The sequence below is a fragment of the Perca flavescens genome, chromosome 16 (assembly GCF_004354835.1).
Source record: "Perca flavescens isolate YP-PL-M2 chromosome 16, PFLA_1.0, whole genome shotgun sequence".
Taxonomy (NCBI): domain Eukaryota; kingdom Metazoa; phylum Chordata; class Actinopteri; order Perciformes; family Percidae; genus Perca; species Perca flavescens.
The window spans coordinates 19,046,492-19,072,305 of NC_041346.1; the positions used below are offsets into that span (position 1 = coordinate 19,046,492).

Here is a 25,814-nt window from a genome sequence, read left to right on the forward strand (position 1 = left end):
AAGACTTTACTATACTGTATGTCCATACTCCATAGTAAGATAATTGTTTATTATTGTTATTTTGAGTATCCGGTCCACCAATGTACTTCAGTCTCTGAGAACATCATAAGAGCTAAAAACCTTGACAGAGAGAAGCAACTTTATATTTTTATTTCTTCGCCATAAACTTTCAAAATCAAAAAACAAATGATCAAAAATACAATATAAAGTTCTGAAAATTCAATACACTGAATATTTTTTTATTTTTCTTATACAGGGCACAAACACTGAGGCTCTGATGCACGGATGGCTAGTGACTTTGTTTAGTCCTCTTTGCTTTTCTGGATCTCAGAATATGGTGTTTCACAAACGTTGAGCCTCCTCCCCCCCTATTATCCCCGATCATATACAGTTCATTAGGTAGGCATTTGCCAAAGACGTACAGTACAAAGTGCCCAATAACAAGTCCTGGAGCTAACAATTGTGTTGAAAATTTCAATCAAGCACGACTGCAATCCACCACTTTGTATACAATGTACACGACCCCCCACCCCCACATTTGACTCACCCATGAACAAGAGTCAGTTGAGAATGAAGGTGTACAGATGTATTGAAAAGCTAGGTTGTCAGAGAAAAAAAAAAAAAAAAAAAGAGGAGAGATGAAACCTGGAGAGTCAAGGCGAGTTGCTGTCAAATCAGCCCATGTTCGATATGGTGAGTAAGTCTCAGACACTCCAAGATCCAACGGCAGAAAAAGACCAGCATCCATGGGGGAGGGACCCAGACTGCTGCACTCCATCCAATTTGCCGGTTTTATTCAGAAAATATGAACGCCAATCTATTATAACTCATGGTACAACACCCATAAAATACAATAAATTATTTTCATTCCTTATGCACGCAGAACAAATGCATCTTTTCTTCCATTTTTCATTCATTTGTTGTTAACCTTGCACTATGACATACATGGGCTTTTTTATTCTTGTTATGAAGAAGAGGAGGTGGTACAAGAAGGGTTTCAAAAAAAAAATCTGGCATAATATAAATGTTCAACTAAAAACCCAAAACAGCAGTTTGGAGGAAAATATAAAAAAAACTCATCCATATATGGATGAGGTGGTGTCTGTGGATTTGGCCAAATAAAAAAATAAGATAGAAAAAAAAACTGTGTACCCTGGCGGGGGGGAACTGGAGGAGAGGGAGGGTCTTTGTGTCCCAGTCGGTGGGGGAAGTTAGTGGTGCTGTGCAATCCTCTTATCTTAACCCCCTTTGCCTACCACTCTTTCTTTTTCTCATCCATGGACACTCCACCAGGTCCAAGTGCCACCACCAACAGCAGGCCGCCGATGACCGAGGTGGTCTGGAAGAAGTCGTACTTGAGGAAGTCATGCATGGGCTTGTAGGCGGGGACGGTCCAGAAGGCGTTGAAGTAAACGTTGATGGCCAGAAGCCACACGACGAGGGTCAACGCCGCCAGCTTGGTTTTGAAGCCAATGGCCACCAGGATGATGAGTGCAGTTCCAACCATGTTCTGCAGGATCTGTGGAAGAATGTTAAAGTAGGTGGGTGAAGATTTGCACTTTACAGTATGTGGTCATAACAAGTGGGCTACCGACTGACAAGCAAGTTTAACGTCTGCAAGATCATTTGCAGAAACCTGCTGTACTTAAATGAATAGAACTCAGCTGAAAGGTTGTGGTACACTGGAAAATGCATGACAGTAACTTTAGTATATCGGATTTGTTTTGAGGGGTATAAAGAAAATCAAATATCACAATAGTCTGGATCAAATACCTCGATATTGCAACAAAAATTGTAGGGTTGACTATTTGACAAATAATCATCAGTACCATGGATATAATAACTACGTAGGTAAAGGCAAATAACAGCTACTTCTTCTACCTGTCTTCCTAAATATTCCAGAATATATCCCTCCCATAAATCCCCAAAACTTTGTTTTCTGTACAGATTAAACAAACAAGATATACTGTGTTAATTAGTGAACTTTAAAAAGGTGTTAGTAAGGTGGCTTTTGTTACCATTGGAAAGAGCCAGGCTAGCCATTTCCCCCTGCTTCCAGTCTTTATGCTAATTATAGCAAATTATATTATCTTAGCATAAACTCTCTGAAAGAAAGCAAATAAGTGCATTTTCCAAAAGGTTGAATTTCTCATTTAAGTCTAAATCTAATTAAGATTACGTTTGTGTTCGTATGTATGTGGTGGCATAGCATTGGTCTTTATGATGAAATATCCATCAGTGTTGAATGAGGGAGTTGTTGTTGTCAGTACTTACAGAGAAGAAGTTGGAGTCAAAGTGCAGCAGAGTCATGAACATGAGCACTAGCAGTACTCGACCACCCAGCTGCATGTACTGCTTTGGCGAACTCTCTCCCATGGAGGGAACTCCAGCAAACATGCTCTTTCCTTCCGAACGAGACTCGGCCAGCAGCAGGAGCAGACCACCTCCTAGGGCCAGGTTTCTGGGAGAGGAGAGAAGATGGTTATTTTTGGACAGTGCTTGTCAGACCTGCAGTCATACAAGCGCAACATGTCTGGAATACAGAGTGTATACAGTACAACCAGGTTTGTTGAGGCCGATTGCCAAATTGTAATCTCATCTGATCATGACCTCATTACTGACTGGAATGAGGATGTTCAGTATGGTTGCAACCACGTGTTCTTCTCAATATCAATGCATCAGTTTATTTTTTCAGTATTTAAGGGATTTCTCTGATGGCCTACGACTCATCTGGCCTGTCAATTAAATAAATCACAGGTCTTGTTCAGTGTAATTGTTGGTGTCTGCTTGCAAATGAAAATTTGCATTGCTGCAGAAAAAGCACTACAAGCTGTCAAATTAATTAAAAGGTCCAATATAGGTACTGTAATAAATCCAAAAAGGACCACAATGTGTCAGATATCAAGGAAATATGCTAAATTGAAATACTATTGTTTCCAACAACAATGCTAATACTAGTATTTTCTCCTTTTGAAATTTCCGTTCCGTAACAGACTTTCTGTTTGTGTTTTGGCCTGTGTGTTGTTATCAACTGCCCAGTTTGACAGCCAGGCCGGGTTGCCAGATATACATATACCTGTAAAAACGTAAACCCAGCACGCTACAGCTGTAACGTTAGCCATGAAAGCAGCAAACAAACGAACGGGAATTGGTGTACTCACATTGAATTATATAGCTAGAGTACCCGAGTTGGTAACTCGCAAAAACAAATTGAAACACAGCCAGTAAAGTGATCCTGACTGGTCCTGGCTAACGCCGCCACACTAACCCTGCTAACGTTACCGGAGAACCAGGCAAACGGGCCACAGCTGTTTACAACGTGTAGCCTGTTCAGTGGCCGCAGCCGAAAAATGGTGAGTTATTTTAAGCCAAGAGAGGGGGGCTGTAAATTGGGAAGAGAGGACCGTGAGTTTGCAGTGCGTTTAGCGATTGTTGCCGCAATTCTAAGCCAATAAAGTGTGTTCAGTTGGGAGGAGAAAACGGCAAGGTAGTTATTTTTAGCGGTTCCTACTGTAATTCTAAGCCTAGGAAGTGTGTCTGTCCGTTGAGTGGAGAGGACAGTGAGGTTGTTGTGTTTTTTTTGCAGTTCCTACCGTAATTCTAAGACGAAAAAGTGTGCCTGTCAGTTGGGTACAGAGCTCTGCGTGAGCACGGGCTTCTATGACTGTTAATATAGCCAGCATCTAACGGTACGCTACTCTGCTGTGCTGTGTAGCAATGTCTGGCTATGTCAGACAAGTGTCTAGCAACAATGCTGTGGATGCTCCTTCAGCGCACTTTGGAGGAGGGTCTGGCAAAGCGAGACTATGGATTCTTCCGGTCTTAGCCTGGCAACCTCTGAACTTTTAGTCTGGGGAGGAGGGAGCGGGGTAGACAAATCTCTCCAGTATTTTGAATTTGTACTGCAATAACTATTTTAAACACTAGCTGTCAGTATTACATATTGCACCTTTAAGATAGTTTTTTATCTAGGATCATAAGCAGTGAAATTCCAAACTTAATATCAGAAACCACCTGTCAGTGTGAGATTAACAACAAGCATATCCAAATTTAGTTTTTAAAACAAAAGATAAACCTACACAGAGTGACACTTACCTCATCAAAAATTTGAGGTCCCATAAAATGCTGTATGCAACAGTCTAGTGGGGAAAAAAAAAATTCCAGGTCAGATACAAAAACATAACGGTTGTGTACATTAAAAATGTCATTATAATGTAATTGTTCTCACCTGTAGCGCTATGATGCCAAATAATCCAAAGCAGGCATACTGTACAAAATTTCTACTGAGGATTAGGACACAACCACCTGGTAGGACACACACAACAAAGTTATGGTGATTGTGGCTGCAGCACACTTTGTTTTATTTACAATGACAAATAGCATCATCATTTGTCATGTTATCTGAATTAAAAACAATTATCATTATCAGTAGTGTCATTTGAGTAAAATAACACATTTCCCTTGCTAATACACTTGTCAACATATTCTGTTTTTTTTTTGCAGAAAAGTATTTAGTTTACAGTTTCAGGCTTATTAACTGCCAGAAGACTTATGACCATATAATATGGTCGCCAAAACACATGGCAGGGTAGGTCCAAGGATTGGATAGACTGTCAGCTTCAGCTTGTCTCAACAGACACCATATTACTGCTAGGGCAAATTTTCAAACTTCACCCATCATGCTATCCTGATTACAGTATGTAGCTTCATATTCTGGCCCTAACGTGAATGAAGAATGGAACCTGACATCTACTTGACGTTTTCTGTCTTCTGCTACATTTTGGGTGATGCCTTCATCAGTTGCAAACTTCTGCTCTTACAGCCCATCTGCTTCAAAGTTCAAGGAGCTCACAGATACATTTTCGCATACGCTGCAATACTTTCATTCATGGACAAGTGGGCTGCCTCTTGGCTTCCTTCAACAAGTCTTACCAGTCTCCCCTGACCTCACTAATCAGCATTATGGTTTATTACAAAAACATGTAACTTCCTACTACAGTAAAATATGAGTTGACTCATCTCATGTCTGGACCATGACCTGATGGTGCACTGCCTCCCATTCACTTACCCAGCTGTCCTATCAAGTTAAGCAGCACAAAGCAGGTAGCCAGGAAGTAGCCACAGCTCCAAGTCGCCTCAATGTAGTCTCTCTGCTCATTCCACTGAAACCACATGCGGATGCCATCTTCCAGGAAGGTGCTGATGAGACAGAGACGCGCCAGGTGGGGCAGGTAATGTTTGGTTAACCGCAGGAACTGGGCCACAGAGGGAAAGAAGAGGAGAAATGAGTGATTGACAAGAAAAAGGATGTCTTGAACGGCAAAGAAGAACAATCAAAGGATGTGTTTTCTGAGGCGTTACAAGGCTAGCTTACAACAGCATAACTGAGAAACAACATTACTGGGTCACCAAGCTGTAACACAACTAAATTTAAACAAGATTCCCATAAAGACTCCTTTTGAAAAACCCAGCCATGTTCTGACCTGCTGCTACCCAAACAGCTCTCTAAATAGTGTCTAGTCTAAAGAATGAAAAAAAAAAAAAAAAAAAAAAAAAAGAAGAAATCATGACTGCTACTAATTATTATTTACATTGTCAATTATAGGGATAGGAATTAACCCACTAGTCGTAGTAGAATGCAATTGCAATGCTAAGTGAATGTCGAAACAGTAGTCATTAAGGCTGAATTGCTGCCTGCGATAGACTTTGCATGAACACATATCCCAAAGAAGTCCTTTTGTCAAATAGTGTGGATCCTTGTAGATAGAGCACGCCATTACCTAAAGCTATGACAAATGGCGTGCCACCTGTTATTTTGTTTAAGGAAGTAAATGCAATGCATGAAGTAAGTACAGGATGTAGATAAGTTGTTTTTCTTCGTTTTATCCATTTTGAGTCAGGTAGTTTCTTACATAACTGATATTTAAATTTCAATACTGATTATTTGTAGTATCAGTACAACTACTACAGAGACTTTTCTCAATAAAATATTTAAAAACAAAAAAGGAGTGAGACTGTACATGATGTTCTGCCCTCCCCAGATTACCCATGTTGAATATTACAGCAAAAAAAGCTACAAAGATCTAATAACTGATCATACAACTGGATTTGAGCATAATTGATTTCAAGTGTAAAAAGGGAACTATGTGCAGGGCGGGAGTTTTGTTGTGGTCCACAAACCTCAAGACAATAACAGGGCTGTGCCTCTTTGTTAAAACCCTAAACGCTTATTGTATTATTATGAGTTGAAGTACGCTAAATGTTTAAACAAGAAACTACACTACAATCTTCTCTCAAACATAAGTCATGAACAGATCCTTACATAGTACAGTGACATAGTAGAGGTGCAGTGACCTGCCCCATGCCCCGCCTACTCAGCTGTCCACATCAGCACTGTCAGAGCTCGGCAGCCTATCAGCATCCACCAACTCCCACTATGACTGCTATGTGAGACATGAATGGACAAACTGGGAGCCAATCCTAACAAGCCTGAGGTCGCTGCAACAGCCTAGAAATAGACCATTTTGTTAAGTAACGTGTAAAGTAACATGTTAGCTCAGGACCACTAAGTGAGGTGGAGTGAGTTGCCCTTGCAGAGTTTCTTACAAAGAAAGACATTTCAGGTTCACATTTTACAATACACAGCATTAGTGATAAGAGTGTATAAATCAATCAGTTGTAATTCCATTAGGGAAGCGGTGCAGTTTTTGGCATGTGGATTGAGTTCAGTCAACACAGCTGCCATAAACCTACACAGAACTGACTCAAGGACTTGATGTTTGAATGGACACTACTCCTTTAGAAGAGATACTGACAATACTCTTCCAAGGAGATAGCTAACATTAATAGTCTGGCCTGACTTGCAAAAAACACAAGGCCATGAATCCAACACACCAAACACTACAGCAGGCAGCACATGCCTCTTATAAGATAGATTACAGTAACTTTTTAAATGACAGAACAACAACAACAAAAACCTTCTGGGGCTTTTTCACAGTCTACATAGGAGCATAAGTCACAGACAGACCTGACATCTGCTCTTAATATCTCATCATACCTCTTATAGATCTGTGCACAACCCAGTGAAGCAACAACAAAATCTTAGAAAGACAGACATACCAGTAACTAACGTAACATAAAGGCAGCTGTTGCACGTAACTTATTAAGTGAAGATAAGGTTCACGTCGAGTTTTGGGGTGAACTGTATGCTGGGGCAGCTTTGTCAAGGCCACATACAGATGCCAAGTTTAGGAAAGCCAAATGCTTCTCCGATTTAGAAATACTCTGTAACCCTAAGCCACCAGCAATGCCAAACAATTAGAGTGCTACACAATATTACTAAATGTTAGCCAATACCTTTAAGTCTAAGCTGTGTGATTTCACAACTGATGTCTGGCTGAGATACTGTTTATAAACCACACGGAAACAGACGACAAGCTAAATAGCTGGCATAATGAAGTAGCTAGGCATTCATATTTATACTTGTTAAGTGTGGCCTTCCCCAAACATATGTCAGTTTCACATTGTCGGTGTGAAGTATAATGCTAGCTAATCCATCTGGAGACACATTACAGGACCAAACACCTAAACCATTTCTCATGCAAATTAAAACACGAGTAAATTAGCTATAGCGTTGATTTAGGGTCGTATTAATGCCGTCAGCTATGTACTGTGGACTTGTAAAAACAATAAGTAAAGGCGTCACAATGTTGGAGGAAACACTCAAGAGCCTACTAGCTATATTCTGAGAGAAACTAGTTAGCAGCTAATATGCTAACAGCGGCTAACAAGTGTCGTGCTAAAATTGAAGTTACCTGGTCCGCCACGTCTTCGGCTGTGTTCATGAGATCCTCCTGTCCCATATTTGTGTAATATTAAGAGTTTTAATAATTAAAGCTCAGCGCAACACAATTTTAACGTGTTGTATTTTTCGCAGGCTGCGCTCGGACTGCTCCTCCCCCCGTTAACGTTATTTACTTGAAGATTTCCCGATCGCCTGGACGCAGAGAAAGGCCGCCTCCGCCCCACAATGCCCCGCGATTTGACAAGAGAGACAGAGCCCCCCTACATGGTACTGCAACCGCTGTATGCCACGTATACTGATCAGGGCTTGCCATAACGTTAGCTACCCAGCGTTGTTAACGGCTTTTACACATGAAAAGAAGCACACGTTTATACCCTCCACCTCATCTGAATTATTTTTTGTTTACCATAAACCTTAAGATATGTTCATGCACTCTCATGTAACCCATGCAAGATTATATGGATACACTTTTTTGACAGATGTGCAATCCTCTTGTCTCTTATGATGAATGAATGAATTCTTTATTTAAAGAAAATGACGATGACAGCACATTTAGTTCACTGCTACTACTCTTTTGATATATTTTTCTTTTTTTATAGTGAATGTTTCTATTTATGATTCTTGGCTTTTGTGGTAGTTGTTTTTTTTCTTCTTTTCTTTTACTATGTTTATCGTTATGCACCAAGATACCAATGCCAAATCCTTGTTATGTATGTGAAAACCATCTTGCAACCAGTCTGATGTGCATTCAAATTATGATTAAATCAGAATTTTAATGCACTTTGAGTTAAAAATTAAATAATTGAATGCATAAATGAATGAAAAAAGAAAGGAAATTTTCTTCACACAAGTAGGAGCTGTACTAATCAAACAGTTCACACAACAGCCAGCCTGCAAAATGATGACAGGATTATTTTTGCTATTGTGTTGAACTTAATTGCCACACTTGTGGCAATTAAGGTAACGTCCATAAACAAAATGCTTCACACAAACTGCCTAAAAAACAACGTGCATACCCACAAGAGTAATAACTTAAAAGAAAACAGTGTCTTGATATAGGTGTTGGGGCAGCATAATTTCTCTGAAACTTTACTGGATGCATGAAGAAAAAAAATTTTATGGACAAAATCTGTCCATCCTGGGTGAAAACATTCATTTAGTTTACTTTATTGAGAATTGCTCTCTAAACCCTGTCTCTTGTAAAGTAAGTAAGTAAAGTTTATTTCTAGATTACATTTAAACACAGTTTAAGCTGACCCAAATGCTGTACAAACAAGCACTAAGGTGCTGCATTAACCCTTGTTTTGTCCTTTGGGTCACCAGGACCCAAAGGACAACGCAAGGGTTAAGGTACTGGAAGAGCTGTTGTCTACAGCATAAAAGCCTCTCAACAATCTGTCATGGAATTGCTGATGTAGCTGTCAAAACTGTTTGCAAGCTACATCAGCAATGACCTGCTACTGCGAAGTAAGGTGGTTATTTTCCATGCTATACCTTTCTCATATAGTCCTGTGTGAGAAATGTCTACACCCCCTCTTGTTTATCAAACAGTGAAATAAATTATAAAATACTATGCAATATACAAAAAGTAGATGCATGTTAGTCTGCAATGCCTTCTTTTCTTGGAAAATTGACAATTTATAAAATGCTTTTTATGATTAGCACTTTTCTGTCCAATTATATGTTCATAGCCTGCAAGAGTTACTATCCATTCTATTGTCAATGGTGGTAAAAAAAAATAAAAGACAGACAATGTTTGCAAATCCAAATTGAGGTGTATTTTATACAATCACACTTGGTTGCAAACCAGACAATACAACTTATCCAGTCAAACGATGCGTTCACAGCCACTAACATTTTTCATTTCACGTAAACCAGCCTCGTAGGAACTGTGCAACATCACAACTCGGAAAACAGACAACCTTTCATATGCAGAAAATATGAAAAATCAAAGCGATGTTCACCTTTACAAAAGGTCAGGCTGGCTCAGAAAGGAATACTACTAACTGGAAGTGCAGTGTTGCTCCCTGACAAATTACCAAGGATAAAAATACTACACGTAAATGGTTTCAGTTGTTACTTTCCATTGGGCACTTTCCCAGGTTTCTTTCGGCCTGATTTGCAGTGGTTATTTCTGAATTTCTTCTGAAAACCACCACCCTGTACCTAAAAGACATAAATATGACAGCTTTAATGTCAGTCAGGAAAAGAAAATTCTATTAGTGAAAGCTATTAATGTTGATTGGATTCAACAAACACAAAAAAAAAATTCCCCATTTTGACAGACCTTCTTGCGTTTCTGCAGAATCGGCTTATCCAGTTCCATTTCCTCGTCTTCATCTGTTTGGAAGTCATCTTCCTCCTTATCCCCGTCACCCTCCATACTTTCTTCCGCTTCGTTTTTTAAAGTGAACATTGTGGCTGTGGAAACATATGAAACAGTGTTACAGCAAAGCAAAACTGCTATCCTAAAAGCCACAATAAATTCACTAGGTTTTTCCTGGAGCGAAATCCTGCAGACTCTTGGGAAGTCAATGACATACAGTAAGACATAACCACCATTATAATAAAAAGTGGACAAAGATGTCTACACTGTGTGCATGTGGGATACTGACAAGGGTAGAGGTCACTCATGCTGTCTTCTGAGTCACTGTGATCCTCGTCACTGGATGGGGGTTCGAATGCGTTGTTCCCATGTTTTGAGGGCTTCCCCCAATTGACCTCCTCTCTGATGTCTTTGGGCCTTTTCTGCTTGAGTCTAGCTGGAACAAATTCAATCCCTTGCTTCACACATTCTTCATCTAGAGCAGAATGAGACAGTCAGGTCAGTAATCAAATTGACAGTGTGAATGTTGTGAAACAACATATCCGCGGTGTATTATATGGACTGCATATTGACAATACTGATAGAACACTGGTTTCTGATTTGATACGAATGTGTCATTGGTATACATAAACAAATACAAAACATATAACTCTGAAGAATGCTGCGATTGAAGTTTAGTGATATTATCAAGTAGTTTTAAAAAGGACCAAGTTACAATGGCAACATTAATAAGAACAGAAGAAACACTACAGTGCAAATCTAAAATAGAAGTCGATCAGTGTGAAATCAAAACCTTATGTGATGAATATTGTGACTAGATAACTGCCTTTATGGCAGTGTTATTGGGTTATACTTGTACTATATACTTATACTATAAATGTATTCAAAACAAATCAACAAAATCCCAAAATGTATGAAAACGTTGGTCAAGCGGATTGGGAAGATTATGTTCAGCAGATAAGGGTTACCATGGAAATATATATATTTTTTTTTTATCAGAAGATATACACCAGATAGCTTTGATTTCCTTCCTGAATAATGAGTATAACACTAAAAGTCTGTGACTTAGGCCTAGGTTGTATGACATCCCCACTGTTCAAAAGGAATACTAAACCCACTACTTCACGTATACAACAAAAACAAAGTGCCACGCATGTAGATAAGTAATGTACGGACATTTGGAGAGGGCTTTCTTGAAGCGTTTTCCGTTTACATGTCTTAGGACATGATGCGGCTGCCGGTTGAGGTGTCTGAGGGTCAGCTTACAGAAGAGCTGATTGCTGTAAAACAGAAAAGAGACATCAGAAAACACATTACACACAGATGTACTGATTAGCTTCACACATTCAGCCCATTTCGGAGTTAGAAATGTCCATGCAAGTAATATAAGGAACATGTTTCTCTTGCAAAATGGTAACCAACAGTCTCCTTACGGTTGTTTTGTGCTTGATACAACGTGTGGTTCATACTGGCTGTAGTTGAACTCTGCTGCAGCACTAAGTTTCTCATACTTCTTCCCTTTAGTGAACTTCTCTAGCTCCACCAGGTTGCATGGAAACTCATGGCCATTCAGAGTGCATTTGATCTGAAGACAACAAATGAAATGAGGTAGCCCTCACAACACTTAGTACACAAGTATATGGCTCGTGAGATAGTTAGCAATATGGCTAGCATCAAATTGAACGACGATGTGTTTCGTGTAATGTGATATGACATTAACTCGCTAACCTTTTTGCCATCTGTAAGGTGAAGAAAGGGGTGGTTAAGAAGAAAGGCTTTGAGGTCCGTAGGTAATTCATCCATAGCTTAAAACACTTCAAAACAAATCTTTCAGTGCGTGTTGATCAGGCCACCCCCTTACAGGAAACGACTACACGTGGGTCGAAGGCGCAGACTCTGTTTTGCATGATATTTTAGCGCCATCCAGTGACCAAAGTCAGGAAGGTTAGCTTAGACGAAAGGATACAGCTTCCCTTTCAACCACTGTTGTGGTATTGATCAAACGCGACCCTTTGATTGATTAAATCAATTTGAGTGTCGTTAAACCGAGTCAAGCGTAAATGAGCAAACTAGTTCAAACTAGCATAACTGTATATAATAAATCTGCTACTATGACACAGATGTATTTTATATAGTAACTACACGTATGCCAACAGTAACCTCAACATGAATGCAAAAATAAACGTAAATTGGCTTAAATCAGGTTCTTTAAGTCAGCTGACTCTGACAGCTCGGAATCAGAGAGCAGGAGAATAAAAATAGAGAGCCCACTCTGTTCGTATTTTCAGAAACCATAATTGTAGTCGATAAGTAAGCTGCGGTGGTATGGAAGAAACTTAAAATAAAAAAACTTGATCTTGCTCTAAAACGGGCACTAGTAATAGTAACGTAAAAACGCTTTAAAGATTTTCGGAGGTGTAGTATTGTAAATATATTTTAACTCAACTACTCATCAAGTTATCCGTACAGTATGAGTACTCTTTCTTATTACTACAACAATCTTTGCTGTTACGTAACAAACCCGCCCACATTTCTCCCATAATGCATCACTTCGAGCTAGCCAACTACACCGAACCACAACCTAACAACTATCCTCGTTGGAGACTTTCTCCTGGAACCAAACTATCTGACGTTAAATTTGCCAACCGCCAATAAAAATCCGAAGAAGAAGAAAATAACGTTAAATTATACATTTAACGGTGAACTTGTTCATTCATTTTGCTGAATTTTAACTGTTAACGTTAGTTTGCTAATGCTAATTACCTGTCAACCCAGCTAGCTAGGTTAACAGCATACAGTTAGGACAGCTAACTATTTTAAAGTAATAAACGTGAAGATTTAAAGTTAAATAATGTCTGGACCAAATGGAGATCCAGACATCCCAATTGACGATGCTATTATCAACGACGAAGATGAATTCGAGGACGAAGGTAAGTGCTAATGTGTTCATTTATTGTTATCGATGTATATTTACATACTAATATCTAGCTAATTCAGTGTGCAGTTCCAGTGATCTTTGGTCAATAAAGTCACTTTCCCGAAGCACTGCGTTGTGTTGAACAAGGTCATGACACCTCCACTTGATGTCAGGTAACACGTCGAATGTTGAACTTATATATATACTATATATATCTGCAGTAATCTTCAGTAATATCATTATAGGTAACGTTACACTCTCAAATTGACAACAGTTGTGTTGCTTGCTGTCTGTGGACATCTGTGTATTGTATATATACTTAGAACTGTTTCCAGATTCATATTTTGCACACCCTGCAGAAAACCGTACACAGACTTAAAACAGTTATACATATTTGTCATAGTGTCTTTTACATATTTTTGTTCTATAGTTATGCTCTTAACTGTTGCAGTACTTAGCTCTATTGTTTATTGCTTGTTGTATTTTCAGTGGATTTGTTAAGTACTGTAAACATTAGATGGGAATTGTGTTTGGAAATGCACTGATAATATCTGCAAGCTTCTGCTATATGCTTTTAACAGCCTTAAAAAGCAGTATCAGTCCACATTTGTTGCTTATTTCTTGAGATCTAGTTGTATTGTTTATGAAGTTGTCTAAAGTATTGTCTTTCTTAATACCCATATACAGTTATTTTTGTAACAGGTTACATCTACTCTGATTCGTAGAAAATTTCATCCTGGGGATTGGCAGCTATGGGTGAAAAAAATGCTGAATATTTGTTTAAGCTTAAGAAAAGCATACTGTAGCTCTGATTTAGGTTGCCCTCTTGCCTGTCTGTGCTAGCCATTTACACATTAGACCATACAGTTACTGATAGTTATAGGAAGTCAAAAATTGGTAATTTGACATCATTAAGCATGTCTAAAATAATGGGGGTATTGCGGGTATAAAGAAATCCTTTTGTACATCCTAATTACATCTTTTATGTTTAAGACCAGAAACTCTTTACGCTGCAAGGAAGTTCTTACTGTACAACTCTGTCTGACAGAAATGACTCATCTCTCTGCTGCATATCCACAGAGTATGAAGCCATCAACTCCATGCTAGATCAGATCAACTCCTATCTCGATGACCTGGAAGATCGGAATGATTCACTTAATGGCAAACTGCACGAGCTTCTGGAGTCAAACCGGCAAGCCCGGCTGGAGTTCAGGGCCCAACTGCTGGGTTCCCAGAGCCAGGAGGAACATTGTCCTGCAGACGGAGACTCCTCCTCAAACAGCAAGGAATACTTAAACAAGGACAAAGGAGATTGCAAATGAGTGATGATGAGTGTGTGTGTGGTGTGTGTGTGGGGGGAGGAGATTGAGTTCAGTAAAATACAGGGATGGAAATATTTATGAAAGTTGACTCGACTCCTTATCTGTCTGTTGAATTAATGACCTTTGATCTGCGTCGCCCATCAATTTTCTTCTGTGAATTTACACCCCCATCAGCAGATCTAGTTTTCCCTCTTTTTGAACCGTGATGTTTGTTTCCTAAGCAGATTGGAGTTTATTGATCTCTAGCAGCTTCTTAAACAAGTTTCACACCATAGTCACCTGGGACTATTGCAGTAAAATCTAAGTCATGTGTTGACATTTAAAAAGCAATGTCCCCTCTTTTTTTTTGTTAAGGTCCAAGTGGGACATCACAGAACAAATTCTAAAGCCAGGATTAAAAAAAAAAAAAAAAAAAACAGATGCACATGATCATGTCAATGACCAGTATAACATGCTATCTGTGGTTACCCATCCTGTCAAACACATTACTGCAGACTCTCCAATGATCTTCAGTATGTCCTCATTGCCCATAGGGCTGTGGTGTGTTGAAATTGAGATTTGTAATAGCTTTTGTGTCTGTTCCTGTTTATTTTATCCTAAAAAGTAACATGTGTAACACTACAGATGTCTACCAGTGTATTAATGTTTGATCTGCAGCATGACTGTATAACTGTCAATCTGCTGTCCTGTTCATTATCATTAATCTGTTTAGGATAAGTGAGCTGATAAATGTTTGTGTATATTAAGTGTTAGCCCAAAATGTCAAAATGAAGTCAACAAAGTCTGGGAATTGTCAGACATTTTAATATAAATTAAAATGACTGAAAACAAAAATCCAAAAATACATAAAACATCCAGCAGTTAGAAAACATCATCTGTTTGTTCACCTTCATTTAGTCAGTAGCTAAATAAAAATAAAAACATACAGCTTTGTTTGAAATTATCCTTTACACTTCCTTTTATCTCCTGCTCCCTTCCATTCTCAAAACAGTTTTGTGTCTCGTTCTTTCAGATAGAATATGATGTCGTACAAATCATGTGACAGCCGCCACCATAACTACAAGAGTTGCTACATGCGTCATCCAACCACTTCTGTGGTTTAAAATATCCTTTTCTAATACATAGGATGAAATGTTTCCAGAACAACACACTAATTATGAAGCTTCGTGACTGCTGAAATCAAAATTATACATTTGTATAATCTAAAACTAGGATAATCTACTGCTGCTTAAAATCAGAGTTCAAAGTTTACAAGGACAATTTGCTACAATAAATACCTACAGACACTTCATGGTTTATCCTCCTTACATTAACTCAATTGATTCCATCTGTTCAGTGTATAGCTAAAAATAAAATAATGCAATGGTAAACTGGAGGAAACAAATAGCTACCACTAACAGCTTTGTAACTCCATGGAAATGAAAGGAATTTTTTTTTTTTATGTAGGCAAACTAGCAAATATAAATGGGAATGTGACATCAAACATGATTTTGCATAAAAATCAGTTATGCCAACACAATCCATGAAATGCAAGTACTTTTATCTTTATGCAATTTTGAGCTAAAAGTCTGTGTGGATCATCTGAAGACAACACCCAGCAAGAAGAAAAAAACAACTTTACATACTTTCAAGCAGCATATATCTGCCTTGATTGACAAGCTTTCAAATTTCTCTTTCATATGACTGTGTGCAGATGTTACAGATTTTGTTGACATGCGTTCAATACTACATCAGCTCCTACAGATTGTGTTGAATGCCAACACATTTTGAACTCTTCATTGCGCAAAAGAACTTCCCATTGCCCGCACTATTTCAGTGAGAAGGCCACAGCTGCTGACAACTTCTGTGCCCCAAACACGGCATCAACTTGAACACAAAATGTCAAAAAAATAAATAAAGGATAATCAAAAGCCCTGAACATAGCTATGATGAGATTCAAGGTTCAGCATTGCTCAACACTCAAGCCAAAATACCCTCTCTTTAAACAAAAGTTGCCACCCGCTCAAACCGGTTAGATTCTACATTTCAGCTCGCTAAAAGCATGTGCCACAACATGGTTAGCAATGTTGAAAAGGTCTTCACTTGTAGGTTATAAACAATCATTTCTAACTTGCTAGAAAATTAGCAAAAGCTGACAATGAGCCCTCATCATTGAGGACAAGTGTCTGTACTAAAATTCATGGCAAGTCATCCAGTAGTTATGTGGGGCGTTCACAAAAATGATCTGTGAACAGCTCCTCCATTTCCTTTTCGCCTTGTGGCAGAATAGTGCAACTGACGTTTTATGCATACTTCATCTTGACACCATTTAGATTTGAAGTACCAAGTATGGAATTAGGACACAGCATGTGTATTCAGGTGACCCTTTTTCTAGTAGGTAACCAATAAGAAACTTCTCCTAATTAAAATTAAAAAGGGGTCATTTTAGGCAGCATAAATGCAGTTTTTACAGATTTGTTAATATGGAAGGAAAAGCGTTTGTTCTGAGCTACATTTACATCTTATAATGATCTCATTTTGATTGCTGTAATCTAATGGCGAGGCTGGAGATTCGAGAACATCATTCTCTGGTAGCCAATATTAAGATACTTAGCCACCCGTCACTGATTTAACATATATGCAACAGCTGACAGGTGTTACATTTTCCCCCCTGGAAGAGCATCACATAAGAAGTCATGCTCCACCGTGATTCACCATCATTCTACCTATTTGTTGGTGTGTGGTTAATTCAGAAAGTCCCAACATGGAGAGAGGCAGGGTTGTTTACGTCTTGGTCTCGGTTTCATGGAAGAATCTCTTCACATACTGACACATCCTGTCCTAAGGTTACGATTGTGCCAGGTTTCCACTCTTTCCACATCCTATCGGTGACTCAGCGTCTGTTTGTGGCCCTGCCTGACCTGCGTTTGGGTTTTGCCTTCCCTGTGCCATTCTTTTTCCCTGGGACAGCAGGAGCTTCCCTCTCCTCGTCTCTATTTGCATCCTCAGCAGCATCTGCTGGCTCCGAGTCTGGCTCCTCTCTGCTACCAGCAGGCAGCTCAGCTGGACTCTCCAGAACTACAGAGACCTGGGATGTGGGCTCTTCCTTCTTGATGTGGAGGCTGAGCTCTTGGTCTGTGTTGCCAGTGCTGGTCGCTGAGGTGCTGACCAAGTCCTGTGAGGTTGGGTCAGGTTCTGCTTGTTGCTGGTTTTCTGTCTGCAGGGTGAGTGTAATAATGGGCTGGATGGAGTTCAGGTTGGTCACTAAACCAGTCTCATCAGAAAGGGAATTTTCATCCGTACAGTCTGTAGTGGTTTCTGTTACGGGTCTGAGGCTGTCTGCAGCTAGGAGAGACTCTCTGGAAGATTCAACAGCTCCGCTCTTTTGACTCAGCAACTCTCTGTACCTCTGAGAAGAGAAAGCATAACAATACTGCAAATACATATGGAAATTCCTCGAGGATAACACACATTGATGCACATCAATTTTACATGCATAGTAATGCACACCAGCCCATCAAGAGCTTATGTTCGCTTGGATTGAGGCTGGGGTTATACAATCAATAGTTCATTTTAGAAAACAAGTAGAACAATAATTCCATTGGGCCACATGTAATCAGTTATACCAGCTACTCCCTCGTTCGTAGTGGTGACAAGGTGAGTTAAGTCATCAAAAACCAACCTTGAGGTTCTCAAAGTGCTTGATTGATTTGCAGTGGGTGTGTAGGGCAGACGATTCAAAGTGGTAAAACTTGTTGCACAGTCTGCAGATAAAACCTGCTACTGGAACAAAAAAACTGGACCCTGAGGAAAAAGATATCAAAGAATAAAATTTCACTCAAATGTGATAGAACACAATAATACCGAATATTATCAGTAAACCCAAACAAAAATAACATGCAGGAAGACAGAACAAAATGAATTATGCAGCAATCAGGAGTTAGCCGGCACTCACCGTAGACTGTGTCAGAGTCATACTGCTCATCACTGGCTATGTCCTTTAGAGTGACTTCTTTAAGGGAGGACCAGTCATCCTGTACCAAGTCACCAGAGACACAGTAAATAACTATTGTATAACAAATGCACAGAGTATGAGGTACTAATAGTGTTATTTTATATCTTATGTCAGAGTGATGTTGAACTAAGTTAAACCTTGGGATGTAAAACGTACCGGCCATTTAAATGCAAATACTACCAGTTGCCTCAATGGAAGGAAATTACGAACAAAAACAAATTATATGCAAATCACCTGTTCATTTATCTGTCTTTTCTCTCCCTCCTCCACCTCACTGCCCTCCACCTCTTCCAACGAGAAGCCGTCTGTGTCCATAGCCGTCAGCTTGCCTAAGGTCTCGCAGCCCTCCTGCTCCTGGAGCTAGTGAACAGCAAGTACAGCATGGATACTTCATCTTTTCATCAATGGGAAAGTACTTGTGTGTTGTTGATTTAAATCAATACAAGCACAGATACCTTCTCTAATTTCTGTCTGTGCTCCTGGGACTGCAAGTGCTCCACAAAAATCTGGGAGGTCCTGAAGTGTTTCTTACAGACTGTGCAGGATGAGATGGCTATGGCAAGCTGAGGAGAGATGAAGAGATACCAGATCATTTTGGATTATTCTCATTTAAAAGCAACCAGAAAAGCTGTTTCAACTATTTTCAAAATATTTATTATTATTTATCATTAACACCACGTAAATGGCCGTATCTATAAAGTGAGCAGCTTTACTTTGTGCTCCTCGGTGCGACGGTGGTCCATGATGCTACTGGTGAAGTGGGTGTGACAGGTGGCACACCAATGCTTCAAGTCGGCTTTCTTCTCTCTGCAGAAAACACAGATGAACTAATTATCTCTCACCGTTCAAAATTGATAATGGGTTCAAAAATAACAAAAAACGCATATTTGCATGTTTTAAACTGACCCATCTTTGATTGCGTCCTGTAGAGACTCCTGCACTCGTGGCAGCAGGGTGACTAGGCAAGCATTGCTCATGTGTTGAATCTCCATCATCCTCTGCTGGTGGGAAACACTGTTCATATGACTCCTGAAGTTCTGCAAAAAAACACACAAAAACACAGTGAAGAGAAAATAGTAAAACAAAATCATACATTTGCTGCAACTTTCAGCCTTTTGCACATTCTCAAACACAAGCAACTGAATACACAAAAAAAATAAATACATTCCACTATGGCCTATGTATGTTGATGTGTTTGTGTACATTAACCTACTTGCTGGTTGTGGCAGGTAATGCTGCAGAGGTAGCAGTAGAACGTGCTGGCGCCCTCCACTACACCATCCTCTTCTTCCGGCTGGTTGTCTGGTGAAGCCAAAGGGTCATCTTTGCCCTGTGGCATCTCCTCTGAGAGTAAATCAACCTGCTGGTCATCTTCACTCGGCCTGGCAGATGGGGACGGGGCTGACAAACAGCTGCGCACCTACAGAGAGGTTGCAAACCAGAACTAAACCCAGTGTCATGCATTTATTTAACTGAGATATGACAGAAATATACTGTACGCGAGAGTTCGACAAGTATTGGTAAATACCATTCAGCCCAACGTGACCCACCTTTGTAGCAGTGACTTAGTTACTTCAAAATCTATCATTCAATCTATCAAGAAGCTTCAGAGAGTGGTCAACACCGCAGAGGATCATCGGCTGCCCCCTCCCCTCCCTGAAGGACATCCATTCATCCCGCTGCCTCAGCAGAGCTTAGGCAATCATCCAAAACTGCTCTCATGCTGCCTACCCCGTTTGACCTGCTGCCCTCTGGCAGGCGCTACAGGTCAATCAGGACCAGGACAAACAGACTCAGGAACAGCTTCTTTCCACAAGCCATCACCACACTGAACACAGACACTCACTAGCACCCCCTCACACACATTTACACCTTCACATACGGACCATGTGCAATAACCAATAACCAGTACTTTTAGTGTGTATATGTCTTTGATTTTTAATGTATATATTTCTTTCAAATTCTGTGTGTATACATTTTGTATATTTCTTTTTAATTTGTTGTTTTACTATTTATGTCTTGTCTTTTAGATTTATAATACTGGGCGAAACTGCTGCTAAAAATGTCGTTCATTTTGCACAATGACAATAAATCTTCTGATTTAGTATTAACATTATTTTGTCTATGACCTGACTATAAAGGCTCCTCTCACCTCAGCAGCTTTGCCCTCCTCCAGTGCTTCAACAACACCTGATCTTCCTGTGGAGCATTCTTCCTCCAGAAGGATGCAATCTGGGAAAATAATTCAATAAGTTTTCAAGTTAACTACATTACATTTAGATTAAATTACTGCCTAATAAAAAAAGTGAAGTATTTTAAACCATCTACTCTAGGTTTCTGTGGGTTCTACCTTCAGGCTGGCTGTCTGTGTTGCTGTTACACTCTGAAGACAGAATTTCCCCATCTGCATCTGCAATCGTCTCAACAACACATTGTTCCTCTGACCTGAGGGAAAAACAACAAGAACAAATGTCAAGGTTGCTGGGCACCCCACATTTCCACTTTTTGGTTGGGTATTTTTGCTACTTCCATGGATAAGATGTTATGCTCTGGGAATGTCAAGATTTTCTAGCACAACTACCTTCACAGCAATAAAAATGTTTTCCTAGCACAACTACCTTCACAGCAATAAAAATGTTTTCCCTACCCCTCTGTCCTCTGCTTTTTGACTACAGGTTCTTCAAGTTGCTCCTCAGAGGGCTGCGTGGGTTCATCTATTCCTCCCATGGCACCATCTGTGGGTAGAAAAGACATGTTGGATACAAAGACGAAAAACATTATCTACAAACAAATGTTCACCACTAATCTTCAAGAGAAGTCTTGAAAGTCACATATGGCATTCAACACACACTACAACACCTTAAACCATTAGCATGTCTCAGTGCTGGTTGGATTGCAGCTCTACCTGTTTCAGTCTTGTCAGTGGCTTCATTGGTACTGTTAGCTGCTGGTTGGTTGTCTGTGCTCTCTGCTGCCATCTGCTCACTGTCCCTCTTCCTGTCTGGCTGGCGAGCTGCAGAGTCCTACACAAAGAGACAGACAACAGAATTACAAATATAAATAAATATACTGTGCACCTAAAAGTATGTCTGTTTGAATGTTGTCAAAGAACTAAATACTGCATTTGAAACCTTTTTTTGTAAATGTCCTTGATTAGTTGTTTGGTCTATAAAATGTAGACATATTTAAATGGGGTTTTATGTCCTATAAACTGTCCAAAACCCAACAATATTTTGTATACTATCATAAAAGACTATGAAAATCAGTAAACATTCACATTTGAGAAGCTGGAACTTATTCACTTCTATGCTTAAAAAACTACTTAAAATGACTAACTGATTATCTAAATTAATGCAGATTTATTCTGTCCATCAACTCATTGATTTATCATTTCACCTCTACTATCAATAAGCCAAAGCCTGATGTAGCTTATCAAAGACTATTAAAAATACATAAAAGAATATTTCGGTCATATATTCCTTCATTACAATGAAAGCTTTTACGGAAGTTGTAAACTTAAACTAATGATTTGATACTTGTTGTATACAAGATCAAGCACAGTCGTAAAGCATGATTTGAATTTTTCAACTGTGCAACCCTAGTGTAGTGTATTAGCTGGACTGAAAACCTACACAGTGATTGTACTCATTAGAGTGATGCTGTTTTTCAATTTATAGTGTCAAATCACAACAGAAGTTATCTCAGGACACAACACTACTTCTTATACTACACTTACAGATAGAGCAGGTCTAGACCACACTAATTTATAGAAACCCAACAATTCTCCCCAAGAGCAAGCATTTGGAGTGACAGTGGCAAGGAAAAACTTCCTTTTAACTGGAAGAAACCTCAGGCAGACCCTGGCTCTTGGTGGGCGGCCTACTGCCTCGACTGGTTGTGGGGATACAGATATACAGAAAAAAATACAGAAATACAGTTATATTTACTGCAATAGTGATGGAAGAAGAGGAAGAAGAGGCTGTGGTGGTGGTGGTGGTGGTGGTGGTGTTGTTGTTGTTGTTGTTGTAGTAGCGAGCATGTGGGTGGAATGATCGACCAGCTGGGAAACCCATCATGGGGGACTTGATGGCCATGCCCATGGGAACTGGCCCGAGCAGAGACGACCTGGATCTAGCAGTGAAGAACTGACGGAACTGTTGTCCAGCCATCCCAAAAGCCCGCATGTTACCTGCATGAAATCAAAGCATGAAAAGAGACACGAGTGAGGAAAGAAAATAGGCAAACTAAAAATGATAACCCCTTGTAAGTTAGTAATGCAATGCTTTAAAACACACTATCTATGAAAATGCCAAATACAAATTCTACTGCTCTTCATGATTTCCAGATGCTGCTGTCTTTTCACTATAATCAAAACTGTACCCTGCATCTGCTGCATCAGCAGGGCCCCCTGCAGCATGGGATTGGGGGCAAGGATGGTAGTCTGGGTTGCCTGGCACAGGTTGACCATCCTGGGAGGAGGGGCTGTCTGGGGAGCGACAGGAATGGCTCTGTGTGACAAATAAACAAGAGGAAAAATGCAGCATAATTTAATAAGACATAACCATCCTAACCACAACTCACTGAAATCTGTAGCTAAAGAACTCAGTGTTTCGGCCAAATGATCCTTCTGGGAATCATGGAAATTGATCTTACACACATTTCACATATTGTGAAATCATCTGATATCCTGAAGTAGAAAATACTGAGTGGAAAAGAAAATGACTTGACATGGACACCTGCATACAATTATTCTGTCCTAATACAAACACAAGCTGTTTGTGCTATTTTTCCTGATTATGGGTAACTGCGTAGCAGCTATGATATGCATTAGCGTTAATCAGAACTCCTCTTCATTCCAAACATTAGGGGGGTAGCATGGAATGACAGCATGGGAATATGTCAAAAACAACAGGTACAGTATGGAGTGTTGGTGGGATAAAGCTGTACCGACTGCTGCTTTTGCTCCTTCTCACAATAAAAAAGAAGACCTATTTGACTTGACCTGAGTTTTTATGAGGATTGAAGGTGATTAAAGTAACAAAAGCTGGCAGGTAACATGAAGCCCACAGGGTATTTTATGGTTTTACTAGAAGTGAAGATCAGAACAGAGGTGATCTGGGGACAGTAATCTTGCAATATAGTGGTATATACAATATGCAGTTAATCAACACTACCTTTGGGCAGGCCAGATAACAGAGCATGGCAATAATCAAACTTTTAATAACACTGTATGACAACCGGATAAGTATCTGCTCCAGAAAGACAATGTTGTTTTAGTTGGAGTTAATAACTTTCTATAAAAAGGTATGCCAGTGCTGCTAGATTGGGACCGATGGAAATATTACTGTATAGCTGCAGGTTCTAGCTCATAGGTTTACTACTTCATAGATAATATCATAACAAATCACTGCCTTGGCTGAATGCCCCTTCACCAATGGACTAATTAATAGGGAAGCTGAATAGATATTCTATTTAAATTAAAATACTGCACATCTATAGCTAGATTTCCAATCATCCCGGAATCGTAGTCTGGCATGTGTGCGACAGGGCTTCCAACTCAGCTACGGCGCCAGCCATACATATCTGATACGGAAGGCCCTGTATAATCCCCGGTCTCAAATTAACGTGTTTACCGCTGTGCCTGGTGGTGGTGATGGGAGACATGATGCCCAGGAGGCGGCTGCGGCGGAGGTGGAGGCTGCTGCTGGAAAAGTTGTTGTAGCTGCCGCAGGTGCTGGTGAAACTGTTGCTGCTGCTGTTGTTGCTGCTGCTGCTGCTGTTGATGGATGTGTGGATTGAACATGACGGGCTTTAATTTCCACCGTTAACGTCACACCGTGAGTTGACAGACCAGCAGCTGTGAGGTGCCAATGTGTTGACACTCCTTACAATAAAATATATCTGAATGAAAGAGAAAAAGCTTGTGTGAGTATGTGCCTAACCGTCAGAAAAACTATTGAATGTAAAGACACATTCAATAACAGTGCGCACCTCCTCAGACAACAGGTCGCTTTCGCGATGACAATTAGCTAGTGCTAGCAGCTAGCTACGCTTACAACAATTTGCTTGTTGTTTCCTTATCTTATTTTAACAAATTGTTGTTGAAAGAGGGCAGCATGCTATTCAAGAACTAACACAATGTATAAATAATTGAATAAGCTACACCTGCTAAATGAACGAAGCTACATTAACCACGCTCAGTAACGTTAACTGAACCCTACAAGTTAGCTTAGCATAGCATCGAACTAGCTAGCTAGCTAGATAACTCACAGATAAACCAGCTGCGCCCTCTCGGGTACTTTCTACATTTTACCTTCTTGGCCACAGTTGTTACGACTTACTTCTCAAAGAGGAAAGTAGCGAGTATTGGTGATTATCCAACTACAATTATAGCAAAAGGTTGAATAACTGCTCTCTGTCCCGGTGCGACTCGCATTAAGCAGAAACCCAGCGTAGTGAAGTTAGTGCACTCTGTCCTCCCGGTGGTTGTCTGGAGAACTGAAAATGAATGTCTGCATTTAGATAAGTTAGTGGTCATAGATATAATATTATATATATATATAATTTATTATATATTTATGTATTTATATATATATATATATATATATATATATATATATATATATATATATGTGTGTGTGAAGTTTGAATATATTGAATATATTGAATGAATATATTAAATGAACCTTTTTCTGAATATATTGAGTGAAAGTCTAAATATATTGAATAAACCTTGAATATATTGAATGAAAGTCTGAATATATTGAATGAACCTTGAATATATTGAATGAAAGTCTGAATATATTGAATTCATGTCTGAATATATTGAATGAACGTCTGAATATATTGAATGAAAGTCCAAATATATTGATTGAACCTCGAATATATTGAATGTACCTTGAATATTGAATGAAAGTCTAAATATATTGAATGAAAGTCTGAATATATTGAATGCAAGTCAGAATATACTGAATGAAAGTCTGAATATATTGAATGAATGTCTGACTATATTGAATGAATGTCTGAATATATTGAATGAAAGGCGTGTTGATGTAAGCCTGATGAAAGGGACCTGCCTGAAAAAAAGGTTCCTTTCATTCGGTCTTCCATGATGAAAAAGTGAATAAACTTCTTCATTGGAAGAACGGTACTGGATACGGTTACCGCTACCAGTGTTCTGGTCCGTACATGCATTGGCCAGTGTGTTAATAATCTCTTCATTGCTCAAAATTGCTGACACTAGATTTCTTGGTTATTCGCTCATAGTATCACATTTCGGTTAGGATTAATCACAACAAAAACACAAGATGGTGGCAAACAATGAACTCAGATTCCATTTAAACTTTCATTCAATATATTCTGACATTCATTCAATATATTCAGACTTTCTTTCAATATATTCAGACATTCATTCAATATATTCAGACTTTCATTCAATATATTCAGATTTC

General features: G+C 39.4%; 4 protein-coding genes across 4 annotated transcripts; 1 reads left to right on the forward strand and 3 right to left on the reverse strand.

Moving 5' to 3' along the window:
- Positions 1-204: 204 nt before the first annotated feature.
- On the reverse strand, positions 205-8,107 carry surf4 (surfeit 4). Its single transcript, XM_028601473.1, has 6 exons — positions 7,815-8,107; positions 5,069-5,255; positions 4,229-4,305; positions 4,096-4,139; positions 2,275-2,461; positions 205-1,519 (listed from the first exon to the last, which is right to left on the reverse strand). Exons 1-6 carry the CDS (start codon positions 7,860-7,862, stop codon positions 1,253-1,255), a joined length of 810 nt encoding a protein of 269 aa, XP_028457274.1. The 5' UTR covers positions 7,863-8,107; the 3' UTR covers positions 205-1,252.
- A 1,452-nt stretch (positions 8,108-9,559) lies between these two features.
- surf2 (surfeit 2) lies at positions 9,560-12,336 on the reverse strand. Its single transcript, XM_028601082.1, has 6 exons — positions 11,859-12,336; positions 11,564-11,715; positions 11,307-11,410; positions 10,420-10,605; positions 10,092-10,225; positions 9,560-9,970 (listed from the first exon to the last, which is right to left on the reverse strand). Exons 1-6 carry the CDS (start codon positions 11,931-11,933, stop codon positions 9,881-9,883), a joined length of 741 nt encoding a protein of 246 aa, XP_028456883.1. The 5' UTR covers positions 11,934-12,336; the 3' UTR covers positions 9,560-9,880.
- A 325-nt stretch (positions 12,337-12,661) lies between these two features.
- On the forward strand, positions 12,662-15,312 carry bbln (bublin coiled coil protein). Its single transcript, XM_028601083.1, has 2 exons — positions 12,662-13,060; positions 14,128-15,312. The coding sequence occupies exons 1-2, from the start codon at positions 12,982-12,984 to the stop codon at positions 14,367-14,369; spliced, it is 321 nt and encodes a 106-aa protein (XP_028456884.1). The 5' UTR covers positions 12,662-12,981; the 3' UTR covers positions 14,370-15,312.
- Positions 15,152-24,866, reverse strand: ciz1a (cdkn1a interacting zinc finger protein 1a). The gene is made up of 16 exons (XM_028601081.1): positions 24,705-24,866; positions 23,997-24,264; positions 22,744-22,871; positions 22,311-22,552; positions 21,269-21,386; positions 21,011-21,098; positions 20,714-20,808; positions 20,516-20,595; positions 19,577-19,783; positions 19,270-19,400; positions 19,077-19,170; positions 18,819-18,926; positions 18,598-18,723; positions 18,304-18,382; positions 18,031-18,152; positions 15,152-17,757 (listed from the first exon to the last, which is right to left on the reverse strand). The coding sequence occupies exons 2-16, from the start codon at positions 24,164-24,166 to the stop codon at positions 17,242-17,244; spliced, it is 2,304 nt and encodes a 767-aa protein (XP_028456882.1). The 5' UTR covers positions 24,167-24,264; positions 24,705-24,866; the 3' UTR covers positions 15,152-17,241.
- Between the last annotated feature and the right edge of the window lie 948 nt (positions 24,867-25,814).